Genomic DNA, 18,933 nt, shown 5'->3' on the forward strand with positions numbered 1-18,933 from the left:
ATAAGGTGAGGTTGGGGAGGGAGGGGAGGGAGGGGAGGGGTGAGGTCGGGATCGAAAATAAATACATACCTGGTAGTCTTACACACACACACTCACACATCCCATTTGCGCCAGCCTCTTTTTTTTTTTTTTCCTCTCTTTCTTTCTTTCTTTCTTTGTTGACTTGTTGCTGTTTGGTTTCGAGCATCTTTTTGCCAAACGTGCAATTCGACAAAGAGAGATAGATCTGTTGCTGATCTACTACATTGAACTGATCTACCTTATACACCTCCCTCTCTGCGATTTTTTGTAAACAAAGTCGCACTTACCGACCTCAGGCGCAAAAAGTGTCGCGACGGCACATTGAGAACACCCCGGTCGAGATGACTTCCCCGAGCAGCCCCCCTCACGGCGACGACGAGATTGGCGACGACGCGCGCAACCCTTATGCTTCCCAGTCCCGCTGGCGCCATGCCGAGTCCTCTGCCTATGCCAAGTATGAACAAGAGCGCGCTGGCGGCGCTGCTCACCATCACCATCACCACCACCATAACGGCCCTGTAGCGCGCGAGGCGGATGCGCAAGGTGGCGTGGGAGATCTGGCCAACTTTCTGAACAAATCGAGGGTTGAACCGGAGAATCCCAACGGGAATGAGCGCCCTACGAGCATGCGCTTCAAGCCCGTCATGGCTGGCGCGGAAGAGGCCCGCGCCGCGACGGGCCACGCGGAGGATGCGCCGGCTGCTGAGTCGGCGATTAAGGCTTCGTCGGGGCCGCCGGCGGATGGGAAGGAGGTGGCGGTTGGACCGCTGATTAACTACCGGAGGATGGAGGGGAATACTTGGATTGGGAGCGTGTTGGTTGTTGTTGTTGGTGGGGGGAGGGAGCAGCCTTTTACGCCGTCGCTCAACCTTCGCAGGGCTGGGGGGGAGGGAGGTCAGGGGATGGATGTTGAGGGTGTGTGTCTGTATTCGGACCCGAGGAATACCTTTTGGAGGTTTGACCTTGCGGTGGAGATGGGGGGGAGGGAGACCAAGTGGGAGTATGAGCTGCCTGGGTTGAGGTACAAGAGCCAGTCGAAGCCGAGGGTGAATGCGTTCTTCGTGCCGGCCATCACGGAGAGCATGAGGATCATGTTTCACAGCTGCAATGGGTTCAGTGTGGGCACGGATGAGGAGGCGTACAGCGGGGCGTGCTTGTGGAATGATGTTATGAGGAAGCATCAGGAGAGGCCGTTTCATGTCATGATTGGAGGTGGTGATCAGATTTACAACGATGGGATTCGGGTGCAGGGGCCGCTTAGGAAGTGGACTGCGATTGGGAATCCGAAGAAGAGGAGGGATTATCCTTTTCCGGAATCGTTGAGGGAGGAGTGTGATGACTACTATTTGAAGAACTATATCTGCTGGTAAGTTGAGAACAGGGGATCGTTCTTGTCGTGGCCGGGAACTAACTGTTGCTACTCAGGTACGGCACTGAGCCCTTTGCTGCTGCCAATGGCCAAATTCCCCAGATCAATATCTGGGATGACCACGACATTATCGACGGATTTGGCTCTTATGTCAACGACTTCATGAAGTGCGATGTTTTCAGAGGCATCGGTGGTGTCGCTCACAAGTACTACATGCTTTTCCAGCACCATCTCCCTCCGCCGCCGTCTACATACACCTCCGACGCGGTCCATGCGGCTGGTGGTGAGGAAGGACAGGGCGTGGATCCAAACCAGTTCATGACTGCCCATGTCCACCCCCAGATCACCGAGTCTGGCTATATCAACGGCCTGAAGCCAGGTCCATATGTTGCTGAGCACTCGCACAATGTGTACGCGAGGCTGGGTGCTAGGATAGCCTTCATTGGCCTTGACGCTCGCACCGAACGTACGAGGCACCAGATCAACTATCCCGAGACGTATGATGCCATTTTTGCTCGTCTCAAGGAGGAGTTCACTGCTGCCGCGAACTCGGACCAGCCTCTGAAGCACCTGATTCTCCTGCTGGGTGTGCCCATTGCCTATCCTCGCCTCACCTGGCTCGAAAACATCTTCTCCTCCCCAGTCATCGCCCCCATCAAGCTCCTCAACCGCCGCGTCGGTCTCGGCGGCAGCTTCTTCAACAGCTTCGACGGCAGCGTCGATCTGCTCGACGACCTCGACGACCACTACACCGCCCGCACCCACAAGAAAGAGCGCAACCGGCTCATTGAGCGCTTCCAGGCTTTGGCGGCCGAGTTCTCCATCCGCGTCACCATCCTCAGCGGTGACGTCCATCTCGCCGCCCTGGGACGCTTCTACTCCAACCCCAAGCTCAACATCGCGCCTGAAAACGACTACCGCTACATCGCCAACGTGGTCTCCTCGGCCATTGTCAACAAGCCCCCTCCTGCCGCGGTAGCCAACCTGTTGGCCCGTCGCAACAAGATCCACCACCTCAACCACGAGACGGACGAGACATTGCTGAAGCTCTTTGACAAAGACCCAGGCGACAGCAACAAAACCTCCAAGTCCAACAACGTCACCATGCCGAGCCGAAACTTTGCCATCATCACGGAGAATTCGCCTAATAACGGCCAGCGGAACAGTGGCGGTCCGCTCAACTCTCACCAGGTTGATCAGAATCATTTGTTCCCGCCTGCTAATGGTGGTGGTGGTGCTCAGGGGTCTCAGGTCAGCCTCCCGCACTCTGCCCAGACCAATCCGGCGGCTCCCCGACCAAAGGACACGCGCCTTCCTATCGGGGCTGGTGAGGTCAACTGTGGCAGTAAGCACAAGGCCGCTATTCCGGGTGAACACGGCACGGGTTCTGACGGCGGGTTGGATGTGGTTATCCAGGTGGAGATTGACCAGCATGATGGGGAGGGAAGAACGGAGGGGTATGGGTTGACGATTCCGGCGTTGGATTATAGGGGGAAGAAGCCGGCTAGTGTGGTGGGGAGTGTTGGGCGGGGGAGCAGGAGGAGTGTGAGGAGCGGGAGGTCGCATTAAGTCGAGGCGGAGGGGGGACGGATTTGATACCATGTTTTGAAGTTTTGTATGAGGGAAGGATGGGAAAGGATGTTGATGGATAATGGTTGGATGTGTCGAGATTTTGTATGATGATGAAAGGGTTGGCATACTTGCCGGCTGCTTGGATGAATGTCTTTTAGATAATGGGGGGCCTTACTTCTCTGGCTTTTCATTACTATACCTCTTGTTGCGCTTGCTTGTTTGCTATGGCTGCTAGGATACCATTAAACAAAATTCGAGTCTTGAGCTGTTGCCTGCTTTTACTCCTTTTCACGTTACCATATCAACATGTTACCACACTGACACACATTACCACATTACCCCTTTTTACCACTGCCTCTTTTCACATTACATCTTACATCCCAGACTTAACTGTCTTCAATGCAATGCCGGAAACCACCAATGCACATACCTCTTTTGCTTGATGGTCTGAATTCGCAGTGGTTAACGGGAGGGAGTTCTGTTTATTTCTGTCATCAACAGCTCCCTCCTCAAGGGCAAGGGGTTTGTGGAGGGAGACTTCGATGTCTCTCGCTCCTTCCCTTAGAAACTGGCTTTTGCTATGCTCCTTCCTCTCAGACCTCCGGCAGCTTCAATGCTCCTTCCTAGACCCTGCGATAGTCACATCGCTCCTGCCTATTGAGTCTGGCCCTGAGTATGCTCCTGCCGATGGAAGTTGACAGCAATTCGTCCCTTTCTTCTCTAGGGGTTGAGGGTTAACCAGTGGATTTTCTACATTTTCCTTATAACCTTCGCTACGATATGGAAGCTGTAAGCACGCAGTCTTGTTATAGATGGCTTCGGATACTCTTTCCTTGATGACATCACCCGTGGACCTGGTCAGGATCCAGAAACGAAGATATCGCCAACATTGATCCCATAATGATCTGAAATCTCACAGTAGGCCGCCCAAAACGGCCGACCACCCAGGCTGCCTGGACTCCCGCCTAGGTACAGACATGGGATGATCGGTGACAACGATTCAACCGCCGCACGGCCACAATTTTTCATCCCGTCTCGTCATGTTACCGATCCCATCACAATTATTGCGGGGCGCTGTTCTTTGCCAAGTCATCATCACCGCGGCTACACCACCTAGTTTTCCTGTCATCCAGTCATCAAAACCTGGGCTGTTCAAATCTCAAGAAGAGTGCCTGTCGCCATCGTCACCAACATCTCCTTTCAGGAAGCCCCAAGAAACATATCAGCCTGGGCCACTCGCCAAAGGGTTGCTGCCTTTCGCGTATGCTCTGACGAGTGAAACTATCACTCGCCTAGATAGACATATTTGGTTTTTCCGCTTCTAGAGAAAGAGCCTTGAGCTCGTGTTGTGTTTAGCGAACAGAGGAATTGAAGCACAGGAACAGAACAGGAAAACTGCCGGTGGATCAACCTGGGATTGAGTCTCAGCTCACCTTCGTTTGGACTGCTATTGAGGAAGATGATGGTATCAGGCCTTGATGCTCATCTCACTGTATCCAGGCCCTATCTCTACCCACATCCGTGGCACCTGTGCTGCATTGTTTGCTCACCTCTTCACACCATAGGTAGGAATCATCATCTCAAAGACTTTCAACATCAGTTTATGTAACCTGTGACAAGAACTTCGCATTTCAACTTTGACGCAAAGTCAACATGATGAAATAGGTAACAACAGAACCCAACACCCCTGAGCCGTGTGGCCGCCTACGGACCACTATCACCTCCATCACGAGCAGCCCATATGTAACAGCGTGGCGCATAGATTCAGTTTATACACACCCCAGAACTTCAGTTATGCTCTTCCCCTCTCTGCCCGATCGACACAGCCATTGTCCGTGAGCAAATGTCGACAAAAGAACAGCCCACACAGCACGCCAACGCCGCCAACCCACATGGGTAGGCTACATCTGCCGAATCTCTCCAAACGTACGCGGGAAACAAAAAAACTCCATCATCAGCGAGACGCCGCCTGAGCCAGTCAACTGCATTTGCATTACCATATTTGGTGAAAAGGTTTCTCTTACCGCTTGTCCTACTACTTCTCAGTGAGGCTCTCGGTATGCCTGCTGTGAGGCTCTGATTAGAAAACGAACTCTGCAGGTAGACAAGAAAAATCTCAAAACGCAAGCCAAGGATGTCTGTCAAGGATAAGTATGGTAAAATACTAGAGTAGCATTTCTGAATTCCTATCACCCTTTGTCATATATGAAAACCCAAAGAGTGAATACCGTCTGCATGCGCAAGGCGTGGAACATCCGAACCGGCCGTACACATACCGCAGTGTAAGGCGAGCAGGCAAAACTACCAACAAACGTGCCTTTTGCTCGGCCGCTTCTGATACGGGTGAAAATGTGAGAAGTGTTGCTGCTATAGTTGGTGGAGGCTCAAGCATCCAAGTCGGGCACTCGGGTACCTTACTTACACACACACCTCTTCCCATTTGGGCTTATGGCTTGCAGGATCTGGGATTGGAGGAGCTCCTGTATAAGCCTGCAAGGCGCTCACTCATCGTCCCTATATCGAACCAAGAACGCCATCAATCCCCTCTCCTGTGCAAGAGCTACAGCGAGGAGTCCAGAAGCCCGCCCTGCGAACCTAAAAACCCAATCGGTCATCTCGGCATCTCAAAAAACATCACTCTCCCGTCTCTTGCCTTGGGAACTTCAGCTGTGCCACTTGGTTGCCCCGCTAGGTTGTTCAGTCTCAATATCACCCCTTTGGCCCTCCGTCTTGGCCCTGCATCTCTGCGCCGCAGACCCATCATGGGGAAGGGGAGACACACACACACACAACCCACAAATCGAGCCGGTGGTGTGGCCCTCCCTTTCACCGACCCTGACCAACCAGCTGCTCAACATGACATCTCGCTCAGCCCATCCCATTTTAACCGGCTAGGCTGGGTATATGCAAGGTCCCCAAATCAGGGCTCAATATTCGGATCTTTTTCCATTGTTTGTTAGGTAGGTAGTTATGCCATCCATTGATGCCCAACATCAAGGGGTCCCCTCTCACAGCAGCTTGAAACAGGTTCGAAGAGAGTCATGTGATCCATCCCGTGAGGGTTTGAGGCTGTGGGTGGACGGCTGAGGAGGATGAGGATGACTACCTAAGGGATGGTTGGGTGGAATGTGAGAAGTGATAAGTAATATACCACACACTCTGTTGTCATCAGGGGCATGCATGTCAGCAAACGCCTAGCTTGATCCCTCATGGTACGACGGTGCGGTAGAAGACGTCAAACATCCTGACGAGAAAAGATCCTTGGTTCGTCAGTGTGGTTTTGTGAATGCCCTCTGACTACAAGAGGGACGAGGACTGTGCTGAGTCCGACAACCGAAACAGCCGCGCTGACATGGTTGCCAGACAAGCCAAGGTGAGGAGAAGTCGTCATCATCACTGCCCCAGACGTCACTTGTATGAGATTTATGTGAGATATCTGCTCCGCCTGTCTTACTCGGCACTTGGTATCGTGGAACGTGGTCAACTGTGGGCAGTCTGGGGATTTCAGACAAGGCTCTGGTCTCAAATAGATTCAAGCCTGAGGGAGCCGGTCAGCAAGGCCAATGATGGCCCGGGATCAGCCCTCGCGGCTCTCAGTGGTAGCGAGAGGCCAGTATCGCCAAAAGAGTGCGAGTCTAAAAAACGGTCTGGTCAAATCAGAATGACGAATTCATTTTTTGACACTTGCCGTCAACAACAAAAACCCCGCCTGGTGAACCAGTCATGGAACAATCCTCGCGGGAGCGCCTGGCCCTGGTTCACATTCTTTATGCCTTCCAAAACCCTAGGAACGGGGCATCTTGCATCGGAGAGACGTGATTGGCTTGGGGGCCAGACTGATCAGGCCTTACAACCACCGCCACGTCAACGAAGAACTCCTGCCACTGTAACCCCCGGCACCGTCCTATCATTCGGGACTTTGCTTCTGGCCCAACGGGGGAACGGGGACTGAGGGTGCGTGGTTCAACGGGCCGGGCCCGTGTTATGCGGAGAGCCAAGTCCAAATCAGGGGCAGGATTCGACGCGCCGGTGACAATGGGCCATTAATACCGCACCTGTTGTGAGTGGGCACCAACGAGCTGCATTTTCTCGGAATCTAGTTTCAGCCCTGTTGTTTGTTGATCAACTTCCAAACCTCGACACCATCCACAAGCAGGCGGTTTCATCATGTTCGTTTGGCAAGCCGTCTGCTGTGTCCGACTTTTATGCTTGCTTTTCTCGCAAGCGGAGAGGCCATGCTCACATGCAAGGGAGGAATTCTAGAGTAGAGCCCAAAGTGGAAAAAGCGGTCAGGCTTATCTTTTCTGCTCTGCCATGCCACGCTGCGCTTGGTTGTCGATCCACGGGAGATGGTGCAATTGCGTCCGTGAGTGAGAGCGAGCACGGACGGGGATGAAGGCGGAATCAAGAATGGTCGGCGGCTGCTCGCGTGTGAGGTGCTGGTCTGATTGGTGTTGTAGGCGACTTGCTGCAAAGAGAAGCTGCAGCGCACCAATATCTCTCGTTCCTGCCAGATTGATCAGATTGCTGGATGGTCAGGCTACTGCAGCGGAGGGGGGGCTCTCCGGCCTAAGAATACTCGAAAAAGCCATCCGAAAAGGACTGACTCCTGCATGGCGATTTCAGAGTCTGTGGTTGGTCACCGTTGTTGGTGTCATGCAGGAACCATCGCAGCGAACATGATGTGGGTGATGTTCCATTGTGTCTCTTGCCCATTCCCCGCACCCTCACTCACTCGCTCACCGGAGTTGTCATATGGATATATCTAAACGATAATGGATGGTTGAGATGAGACAGGTGCTCAGGAATGGATTGTGGTAAGCGTCTGGTACCTGGCATCGATCAACAGGGGTATGACCGGGGATGTTAAACGTGGTGTGGACCGTGCCCCGGCCCCGCCCCCACTGAGGATCGACTGAGCGAGAATTCTTTCCAGCTTTTGTCGTCTGAACGGGCAGCTTGTGTATCACAGTTTGAAGCACCGAAGAAAACATCAATGGATGAGACAATATGAGACTTGTTGAATACGAACCTCTACTGTACCTAGTCTTCTCGGGAAGAGTGTGTGGGACCTGACCACCCGCCCACCACCCACTGTCGATGGTGGGGTTGCAGCGATGAGGCCAGGTGATGCCGAAGCAAATTGCATTCACAATTTCACATCCTCCATCATTGATAACGAGGAAGAACAGCAGAAAAATTCCATCAAGGTCTTCCTCTCCGGGTTGCCATCCTGTTTGGGCAAGAGGATCTCATCCCCCGCTCCAAACCTCGACAGGTACAGGGTTCGACTCCTAATCAAAGTTTCAGGAACACCTGGGGCCCCATCGGCCAGTGGATGGATGGCTGTCAACGGTTTCTGCCAACATCAACCACGTCACCTCACCTTGACCCTCAGCCGCAACTTGCAACAAAAAAGATGGAAACGCTCACCGCTCACCCGTCGTGCCCGTACCAATATCCCGACTCCGACGGCCCGTCTTGGACTGAGAATTCTAGCACACAATCAATCGTGGCATCTGTCATGGTCCTGCTGTACCACACCGGCTTCTCCATCACACCGTCGGCTGCCAGCTCAGGAACGACAGGAACCACAACATGAAGGACCCGACTCAGTGACGGGCTTGAAAACTGCAAGCACTTTAACTCCATTCCGGTCGTTTTTTCCCTTCATGTCGCTGCGGGGCAGAGACCCCCTCCTCCAACAAGAGAAGCCAGGGGGGGGAGTGGGCTGTCAAGAGTCAACACCCATGTGCAAGCCATGCCCAGCTTGGAAGGACCAACGTACCGCAACACAATTGTCGAGATTCACAAGCCAACGAAAGCCAACCATTCTCGAGCTTCAGGTTCTTTCTGCACTCTCAGACGACCACCTCAAACCTCGACTGGCATGTTGGTACCGCAGACAGCCAAATCTCCGACTGGAGTCTTTCTTTTTCTGTTTCTGTTTCTGCCAGGTACAAAGCAGACGGTACCTAAGGTAGCTCTTAAGCAAGTGCATGGAGCTAAGGCAGTCCTGTCCAGTGCCAACCCCCAGCCGACCAAAGCCCAGTCGAATGCAAGTCTTTTCTGCGTCTGCTGCACATCCTTTCCAGTTCTCTCGCTAGATTTCAAGTCTCCACAAACCCAACCTCTGGGCTGCATTTTGTCCACCACCTCTGTCCACCGCACCCCGCCCGGCCTGTTTTTGTGCGAGGTGGGGACCGGGGGGAGGACCACTGCGGTTGTGTCGGCTGTGAAGGTGGGCTCGAGCACACGGCTCCGAATATATCTGCCGGCCCCCCCCAAAGTCAACCGTCGTTGGCTCTCCTCCAAGCTGGCTCGGCTGGCCACACCTACCTTACCGTGGTGACCCCCATCTTCCCCATCCATCTCGAGAAGCCGTCGAGGTTTGGAATTGGGCTTTGATTCTTCTTGTCTTTCGTTCCCCTTTTCACCCCAGAGCCTTCCAGGCCCTCGTGCCGTCGAACTGATGCTCTCTCACCACATGGAGTCGTTTTGTCTCCAATGGTCTTAACTTTGCTCTTTCAAGTTTGTCCTCCCAATGCTACATGTCATGCTCTGCACTTCCCCTCCTTTGCAACGCTTGAGAGGCCGCTCATGTCTACATGGCGAACCAATGCTCAACCCGTGACGTGGGACCGAGACGTATCTGCTGTTGAACCTCGACAGCAGCCGTGGAGGGGACCGCCTTGGTTGCCGCACCAGAGCCGAACGTATCCCATCACAACCATACTGACAATTCCAGCTCCAGTCCCATCTACTTCCACAGGACCAGACGAAGCACCAATAAGGACTGGTGCAGTACCTTCAGAGACACTCTTGACTTTTACATCGATTTCGACCACTTCGCCTTTCTCTTCCTCCATCGCCTCCTCATACCCGGACACAGACGTGGCGGATATTATGTCCACAGATATTCCGGCTTCAGCAGTCCCAACCACCGCCGATGCAGTAACCAACGAGACTTCTCCCGGTGGTGAGGACGGAGTTGCCGGCAACAAGAACCTTGTTATCATATTGAGCACGGTGCTCTCGGCGGTGGCTGTGATTTTGATTGCGGGAGGGCTGTATTTGTGTTGGAGATATCGGCAACGACGACGACTGTTCTTTTCAAGAGGCATTACACCTATCGATGACGATGAAATTGCGACTTGGAAAGTGCCCAGGGACGAGAAGAATGGCTACCCAGCAGGAGACACCGATGTTGAAGGCGATGCTGCCTTCAACAAGGAAACAGGGGGACCATCTCACGGAAGACAGGTTTCGACGACCTCGATCAAGAAGCCACCCAGTGTCATCGTGTACAACAACGTCCAGGGCTATCGTCAATCAATCGATGAGCCTACACCACGGCGCTCTTTTACTCAGCACCCGGTTTACGGCAAGATGAGCTTGGATAAGGGCCTTCCCCAAACACCAATTCAGGCCAGGGCACCCAACGCCAGGGCTGGCCTCACAGACGAATCCGTTCCAGGCGACGACCCATTTATACCGAGCCCGAAACGGCAGACATCTCGCTTATCCAAGATTCCACCCAGCTCGGCATCTCACCGTCGGCATCACGGGAGGACAAGGAGTTCTCGGAGCAGTACCCGCAGTTTCGGAGATTATCGGTACGGGGGGTCAGATGTCGAACTATCTCCACGCCACTCGCATGATCAGTTTCGCTCCCGCCACCATCACTACAACCGCAATCACTCGCGAGTTTATTCATCATCGTCTATTCCACCCAGGCTCTCCCTGGGCGACGAGGCTCACTATAACGGAGGCTCTCCCGGCCGGCCGCTGTTCAAGGAGGACGAGATTGGCCGAGCAATTGGATAAACGGCTTTTCTTTTCACACACCCCTATAAGGGGCACTGCATATATTTTCTTTTTCTCTCTCTTCTATTCTTTTACATTTCTGATAGGCTGGTTCGAGCATCAGACTGGTGTTGGGGATGTGGCCCCTATTCTTTTTCCACACCGTGTAGGACGGTCAAGGCTGTTGAGGCAGACTTTTTTCTGGTTCAGATACGACAGGCCTCGACTTGCTTGTTTTCTATGGAACATTTTTGACTTCATTACTTGATAGCAGCCCTGAAGATGGCTGATGATATGATGAAGGCGGTTGATGGATATACCCCCGTTTTTTTTTTTTAACGGATGAATTAGTTTTTGTTTATTCCCACTTGAGATGGAAGAATGACGTGGTTGAGGTGCTGGCATTGCTTTTCATGATCGTGGATTACACTCCACATATCACCCTTTTTTTTTTTACGGAGGAGAGGAACGGGTGGGTGAGTGATACCCCTGACTTTCTCTTCTGGAAGGAAACGGGTGATCGGAACCGAGATGAGCGAACTCAACTCGACACAAGAAGAAGCAAAGCGGGCACAGACGACGACGACGTTGACGACGATCATGGACATGGGATATGATTGGCTTTTGCGGGAGTACCCGTCGTCACGTCACTTTCACACACACGCACACTACAGAGACACATCCTGTAACAAATGTATGAGTAGTAGCTTACTAGCAGCACTTTTTCACCTTGAGATAGTTTGGCAATACTGCTACCAAAAACTACCGTTTCATGCGGGCTGCCAAACAGGAAAACAATGGTCCCAAACACTGGATAGATTTGTGAAGGTTCAAAAAACAAGTTATGGGCAAATGAGAGTACTTCCTGCACTGTAACCTGAAACAGGACGAGCCTTGGGAGGGTGAGAGAGGGCCCGAGCGAGCGACGACGGGCATGGGATGATGGTGAGGAAAAGAGGGAAATCAGGATCGCCAATGGCGTTTTTCGATTCTGGGGAATACGGGCCCTGGCTGAAACAAAATGGGGTGGATGATGGGGGGCCAGAAGGAGATAAGAGTCCGAAAGGGGAATGTAACCAATAACCCTAACCCAGAGTTGGTGTTACAAAGGGCATGAAAGATCAGCTATGAGGGTTATGGTTAGGGTTAGGGTCTTGAGACCTTTGAGTCTCAATTTCAATTAACGCGTCTACGACACAAAGACCAGCACAACGCGCCACAATTTTCTCCATTGGTGCTCCACCATCCAACAGACCGCTCACGCATCGTCAATTGTTGATGCTTAGCGAAACCACTTCTTCGGCTTGTCTAACTACATCGACGACCAGCAGTCGATTGCTGGACATTTACAAGAAACGAACTGCGCATTGAAGCATTGAAAAAAAAAAAGAAAACCCGATTGAGGAAGGAGCAGAGCATCCTTCTATAACACGGCCAGCCTCGTCTTATAGTTTCGATATACCCACTTTCAGCCCGTCGCGTTTATCAAAGTCATTCATTCAGCTTCAACTGTCCCCAATACTTGCGCTTGGAAAGTCCCACCCCGGCCGCTGTTGGGAATCGACCTTGAACAAAGACACCTGCCCAAAAATCACAAGCAATGCCAGCCCGCAAGAGTGACGCCGCCGCTGCCGCTGCACGCCGAAGCGATGTCTCCGTCGCAAGATTCGTCCTCGCCGATGACGTCCCAGACGCCCCCGATATACCAATGTCGACCGAGCCACCTGCCTCTGCAGCAGCTGCTGCTTCTGCCCCTCCAGCACCAACGCCGTCCTCCGCAGAAACCCCAGCTCCCACCTCCCACCCAGTAGTACCACCAGGCTCTGCTTCGCCAAACGACAAGAGACCAAAATCCGGCGGCGGTGGCGGCGGTGGTGGTGGTGGCCCAATGTCGGAAAAGGGGGACAAGGACAAGGAGGATGCAGTCACAATTGAGGTTCGCCCTTTATCATGTGTCTATGTTAGGGAAAAGGGGACTGTTATTGACATGAAAACAAGGACCTCGCCCTCCCAAAATCAATCATCACCCGCCTCGCCAAGGGCGTCCTCCCAGCCAACACGCAGATCCAGGCCAATGCCATTTTGGCCTTGACAAAGTCGGCGACGGTGTTTATAAACCACTTGGCGAATGCGTATGCCCCCCCCTCTCTTCCCCTTTATCTCCCACGGTAACTAACAACCACCCTGCAGCGCAAACGAAAACACCCTCGCCTCCAACAAGAAAACAATCATGCCCCCTGATGTCTTCAAAGCCCTAGATGACATTGAATACGGCTTCATGAAGGAGAGATTAGAACTCGAGTTTGCCAGTCTGTTTAACCTCCCCCCCCTCCCCCTTCCCTTTCCCGCTACCCCCTCCGCATTACTAACTTGCTCTTTGTCCCCCATATAGAATTCAACTCAATCCAAACCTCCAAACGGTCCACCTACCGCAAAAAAGTCGCGGCTGCCAAAAAGGCCGGCGCATCAGCTGGTGGTGGTGGTGTAGGGGAGGCGTCGTTTATGAGCACGGCTACTAATGATGCTGGGGATGACGAGGAAGAGGGGGAGGATGTGGGGAATGATACTACCCAGGTTACAGAACGGGGTGCTGGTGGTGGTGGGGGGAGGTGTTTCGCGGCGGTGAATAAGCCCAAGATGGCGACGGCTGCTGCTGCTAGTGCTGAAACACCGTCGGGGGAGAGGAGCGCGAAGAAGGCGAGGTTGGATGCTGGTGCGAAGATGGAGGTTGATGGGCAGGTTTCGGATGCGGAGACTGTGGCTGATGAAGAGGAGGAGGGAGATGAAGAGGAGGAGGAGGAGGAGGAGGCCGACGACGAGGAGGAGGAGGAAGAAGAGGGGGAGGAGGGGGGTGAGGAGGGGAGTAGTGATGATGATAAGTAAAGGAGGGGAGGGAGGAGGATGAGGCTTTGGATGATGATAGTGATTAATGGGTGTTGTGGGGGAGCTTGGGCGGCGGGGGTTCGGAGGGGGAGATAAAACTTAATTCATGTGTGGAATGGATGATGTGAAATAGGGGGCAGGGTTAAGGAAGGGGTTGGTGGTCATGAAGCACACACTTCTTGCGTAAGATAACTGTATTTAGGTGGCATTTTTTTTATGCTTCTTGCCCCGTATTCTTCACATCTACTGTGCTCTAATCACTTGTAACAATCGAGTTTATGTGGTCTGAGAGCTTCCGTTTTCTCTCTTTTATTCCCGTCATCCGGACGGTAGACCCGTTTCCGGCCTGGTGTGTCTGGTCTCTTGTATTTGTGGATATGGTCGGGTTAGTTGCTCCTTCCATTATGAGCATGACTGTCGGTTTAATGGGAAGGGGACATCCTGAGCTTCTGGAAAGAGCAAGGTATACCCTATGATCTACTAGAGAAAGAGCTTCTGTCAAATCGGAACAGACGGAAAGAGCTTCTGCCATACCAGCCAGCCAGCTGTTCAACACGGGAAAGAAAGAACAAGTCATAATAAGGGTTTTACGAGCAATACCAGCAAGTCTGAACACAAAGAAGAAAGTGATCTATCTACCCCCGAGCTATCATCACCTCCCCCTAACTCCCTCACCGAGGCAAAACCCACCTACCTGCAAGTAACCGCCACAACAACCACAGGGATCCTCCATTTCAAACAGGACAAAACACAATACAACAGTCACAAGTCACTTTCAATAGAGAGAGATCATCACAAGCCCAAAAAGAAAACAACACAAATTCATTGTTATTACTCCAAACTTTGTCCCTCTTCCCCTGTTAACCCCCTTCCCTTGCCCGTCCGTCACTTGACAGCAGCACGTCAGTCAGTCTTGCTAGCAGAATTTCCCATCCCGCTCCTCCCAAGAGAGAGGAAAAAAAAGGGAAAAGAAAAGAAACAAGGAAACACGCCCTCTCTCGCTGGCCAAAACCCCAAACTAATCCACGTTATCTCCCCCATAACCCTCCACTTCCCCCATCACAAAACATAGATAACATCAACGACAAGAATTGGCAAAATCAAAAAAACAAGAGATAAACTTGTTCAAACCCTACCTAATATCCAACATGCCCCCAATATCCCCAATCCAAAGAGATAAGCAACAAAATCAGAGTGTCAAGATATAATGAAGCAAAGACAGAAACAACAGCTACAACAAGTGCAAAAATCTTCCCACACTCCCTCCGTTTGCTCACCACAACTAGCAGCAGCATATGATCCATCCCAGCCTTGAAAAAAAGAAAAAAAACCCTCCCTCCTAATGCTGCCCGCCCAATATTGTGCCAAACAACATCTCGGAATGCCAAAGAAAAAAAATCAATGAAATCAAAAATATAAACAACACAAATCAGAAGCGAAGAAACAGCAGAAAAATGACAACGACAACTTGACAGCGCAGAGATAGAGACACGGAAAAAAAGAGAGAGAGAAGAGAGTAAATGATGAAATTGCAGAAAAATATCCCTTCCTAACGCGGTGTCCAAAAGAGCCTCAAACCCCCTGCCGTCAACAATGACATTCTGTTGTCCTTCCTTCCCCAACCTCGGAAGAGTTACCAACCATTTTGCATGGATGGTGTGCAAAGAATATAATAATCCCAAGAACGGATAATCCAAAACAGAAAATGGTATCGTTAAAAAAGAAAAAAGCATATAAAGTAGTGCCCGCAAAAGATGGGGCTCCTCCTCGCCCGAGACTCCTCTATAAAATCCTGTCCCAAGTAGCCGGATCCAAATATGCTGTGGAAACCGACCCCCATGCCTTGCCTAACCCCCACACACTGAAAAAAGCACACAAATGCCTCTCCCATATCGACAAATCCTTGGAATTGTTTCTAAATACCGGAAACGCGCATCAAGCTCACTGCGGCTGGTTTGTCCACCACTGCGCAGGTGTTTGCTGTTGAGACCACGCCTGCGTGACGGCGGGTGGCGGTGCGCTCTGGTGCATGTACTGCCGGGGCGTCTGCTCAGCTGAATACATCCCCTGGGCTGAGGTGCTGTACCCTTGGTTCATGCCCGGCATTCCTGGATACGACATGCCACCAGGCTGTTGCACTTGGCTCGATGTGCTGGAATGTCGCAGCTGAGGAGCGGGGGATTGCTGCGGGTGGGGAGACGGCTGAGACTGAGCCGTGTAGGCCGAATAGCCATGCTGCGGCGTCTGAGGCGTTGGTGGCCACATTTGGGTCTGGGGATAGCTGTAGTTCTGCGAGGTTGGCGGCAAGGTGCCCGTGGAGCCGGTTGGTGGGTAGGTTGGTCTGGAGCTGCTCTGGGATGGGTCCTGTGCCAGCCCCCGACCTGGGCCGCTAGGTCCAACAGAGGTGGGAGCATGCACAGGTTGCGAGTACGGTGCAGCTGACATCATCAACTGGGGGCTTTGGTTGGAGATGATGCCAGGCTGCGGGATACCCTGTGTGGTGGTGTGCGTTGAGGGGGCTGGGCGGCTGGTCGACGCAGGTGCTTCGCTTGTGCCAACAGGCTGGCTCAGGGTCGTGGTGGTTGGTTGGTCGTGCTGTCGTCTCCAAATGTTCTGCATGTAGTCATTCCGCATATCGCGTTGCGAGTTGACTGAACGGTTAAACTCTGCAGCATGGTGAGCTTGAGCGTGCAATTCTGTGATGGGCGTGGGTTGGAGTCGATCTTGATATGCTGGGCCGGTAATCTCCTGTCGTGGTCCCGTCTTGAGAATGTTCGAATAGTCTCTGCTGTGAGTATTGTTGTAATCTGGTCCTAGTGTTATCACGGGCATTCTGGTCGAACTTCCTGGCGTCGGTCTAAGCATACCTGGTTGCACGAGTTGCGGTTGAGGGCCACCGCCAAATTGGCCGGGATTGGTGCTGTAGACAATTTCACCGTGAGGAGCTCCAAGCATGCTTGCGGTGTGGTTTGCCTCGGCTTCTCGAGCCTTGGACGCACCAGGTCGTTTCTCTCCTGCCGGGTCAGCCTCGGTGAAGCCCTGTTTGCGAGCCTTGCTCTCCCAGTAGTCATCACGGACCCTCCGGCCATTCGTGATCACCCTGCTCCCAAACTGTCGAAACATGCTCCTGGCCGTAACAATGGCTATTTGCCGCGATCGGTAGGAGAAGGGGAGAATTTCCTGGTTTACCAAATCATCCTTTTCTTCCTGGCTGGCGATGATCTTGTACAAGGACCTGTTCTTGTTAAATAACAGGTACGAGTCTCTATATCCCAACACTCGGGCACACTCGGTTGCAAGCATGAAAAGCTTCTCGCCACGGTGCGGCACGAAAAAGGTACGGCAACGGTACTCGCGGCCGCCTGTGAGCTGGCCGTTTGGCAAAACCTTCTTCTCGCCAGCCTCGTCAATTTCGCGTGGTAGGTACTCGTCATTGCCGGGCCCAAGCTGGTCGGTGGTGTGGTCGCGGACCGTTGGGAGCGCCTTCAAGGTCGACTTGGTCGGGGTGGGTTTGGGCGGCGACGACTGCGGTGGTGGTGGAGCGGGGGGGTAGGTGGGCGTCTGGACAGGCAGCGGAGCATTTTGGCTCTGTGGCGTTTGCGGGGGAGCTGTCTGACGAGAGGGAGGTACCGGTGCCTGGGTGGCAGGTTCGGGGGCACCCCCGGATTGTCTGGACTTCATCGGTCTTCCTCTTTTTCTCGGCTTGTCACTACCTGAAGATTGCGTGACGGAGCTGTCAGCTTGTGGTCCCTGATCCCAGGTTTTACACGACGGGTCGCACAGCCACAGACATGTAACGCGGAGGTGTAGACCCGGATAGCAAAGGCTGCGGCTACACAGAGACAGGTAAGAAGCAACAAGAAATCACAGAAGAGACGTACCGTCCTCACCAGTCGACCCGAGCGGTCCTTCGTCGGGATAATTCTGCGGAGAACGGCCCCGCTTGATGCCTCGAGAAGTCGCGTCTAACAGTTCTGGCAGGTTGTTCTCATCAGTATCGCACGCTCGTATCGGTGATCGTCAATCAAAGTAAATATGCGCTTCATGCCTGAGTGGCTGTTGTTAGGAGAAGGCCGCGGGCTGGGTGAGTGGAAAGAAGCGATGACGAGAGGACGAGACGCGTAAAGTGGAGATCGGGAGGGGCTGCGACACGCGCGGGGGCCAATCCACACATGGTTCATTTGCTGGGTCTGGGCGACGACCATGGCGAGATCAGGACGTCGCGATGCTCTGGATGAACTGCGCCGGGCATCTCGGCGACGGCGACGGCGACAAGATCCAGGACTCGAGAGCTCAACGGACCGGTCTTTCTTTCTTGAGACATGTTTGGCGTGACTCGGTGGTTTCGAGGTCGACCTGCGTCACTAGATGGAGCTTGCCTTGCGCTGTGTGGGCTGACAGGTGTGCGGTGGACGGACGGGCGGGCGCGCGCAAACACTGGCTGGAGCCGATGGGCAGCGCGGGCGACAAATAGTGTTGCCGAATTGAAAATATTCCAGTCCAGAGATCAGAAGCAAAGCCAAAAGAACGTACCTGGGTTGAGGGCTGCTGGGTTGATTGTTGCACTATCAGCGCCGTTGGGTATAGGCTGTGCAGCGTACATGAGTGCCGTCGTCGTCGACCACGTCAATGGGTCTGCGAAACGACGTGTCTTGATATAGTTGGGCTGGCGTGGAAGGGGGCACGCAGCCAAAAGCGCTCAAGCTTTTTTTTCCTGGTCTCTGCCTGGTCTCGCTCTGGGTCCTGGGTCCTGGTCTGCTGGGAACGCACGCGCTGGAGGGAAGGATGCAGGCAAGGAATGCTGCTGCTGCTGCTGCTCTCATGCATGTATGTGGTTGGAGAAAGGAACTCGAATAGAAAAACACGGGTGCGAAATGGAAATATGCGTGCTTTTCCTCTTGATTTGCTAGCCTGTTTTTTTTTCTCGCCTTCGGTGTTTATCACTTGCGAGGAGAGCTGGGCAGGCCACGGCCGGCGTGTCTCGAGAGAGATCAAGAGGCTCTCTCTCTCTCACTCTCTCTCTCTTCTGCTGCTCTTTCTCCTCACTCTCTCATCAGTTCGCGCTTTGCAGAATTGATGCGCAGACGCAATACGCGGGGTGAAGGCTAGTCCTGATTGGGAAAGGCAGCACCCCGGTCAGGTTCGGCAAGGCAAGGCAGCGGGAGGGCTGCAAAGTGACGATGGATCCGCAGCTGTTAGCGCGAGTGACTGTTCTGCAACGTTGACCTTGATCACCGTCTGGTCTTGATCTTGGCTCGGTCCGTATCAAGACATTTCGAAAC

The 18,933-nt window shown here is 53.1% G+C and overlaps 4 protein-coding genes across 4 annotated transcripts; 3 read left to right on the forward strand and 1 right to left on the reverse strand.

Annotated features, from left to right (window-relative positions):
* Window positions 1-362: 362 nt before the first annotated feature.
* PODANS_1_12010 (uncharacterized protein) lies at window positions 363-2,959 on the forward strand (the record flags this gene model as incomplete). The annotated part of the gene is made up of 2 exons (XM_001908834.1): window positions 363-1,387; window positions 1,447-2,959. 2 exons carry the CDS (start codon window positions 363-365, stop codon window positions 2,957-2,959), a joined length of 2,538 nt encoding a protein of 845 aa, XP_001908869.1.
* A 6,909-nt stretch (window positions 2,960-9,868) lies between these two features.
* On the forward strand, window positions 9,869-10,789 carry PODANS_1_12020 (uncharacterized protein; the record flags this gene model as incomplete). The annotated part of the gene is made up of 1 exon (XM_001908835.1): window positions 9,869-10,789. The coding sequence occupies one exon, from the start codon at window positions 9,869-9,871 to the stop codon at window positions 10,787-10,789; it is 921 nt and encodes a 306-aa protein (XP_001908870.1).
* Window positions 10,790-12,368: 1,579 nt separating this feature from the next.
* Window positions 12,369-13,651, forward strand: PODANS_1_12025 (uncharacterized protein; the record flags this gene model as incomplete). Its single annotated transcript, XM_001908836.1, has 4 exons — window positions 12,369-12,704; window positions 12,767-12,900; window positions 12,959-13,077; window positions 13,161-13,651. The coding sequence occupies 4 exons, from the start codon at window positions 12,369-12,371 to the stop codon at window positions 13,649-13,651; spliced, it is 1,080 nt and encodes a 359-aa protein (XP_001908871.1).
* Window positions 13,652-15,592: 1,941 nt separating this feature from the next.
* On the reverse strand, window positions 15,593-17,332 carry PODANS_1_12030 (uncharacterized protein; the record flags this gene model as incomplete). The annotated part of the gene is made up of 2 exons (XM_001908837.1): window positions 15,593-16,458; window positions 16,519-17,332. The coding sequence occupies 2 exons, from the start codon at window positions 17,330-17,332 to the stop codon at window positions 15,593-15,595; spliced, it is 1,680 nt and encodes a 559-aa protein (XP_001908872.1).
* Window positions 17,333-18,933: the final 1,601 nt, after the last annotated feature.

Source organism: Podospora anserina, chromosome 1 (assembly GCF_000226545.1).
Source record: "Podospora anserina S mat+ genomic DNA chromosome 1, supercontig 2".
NCBI classification, from domain to species: Eukaryota; Fungi; Ascomycota; class Sordariomycetes; order Sordariales; family Podosporaceae; genus Podospora; species Podospora anserina.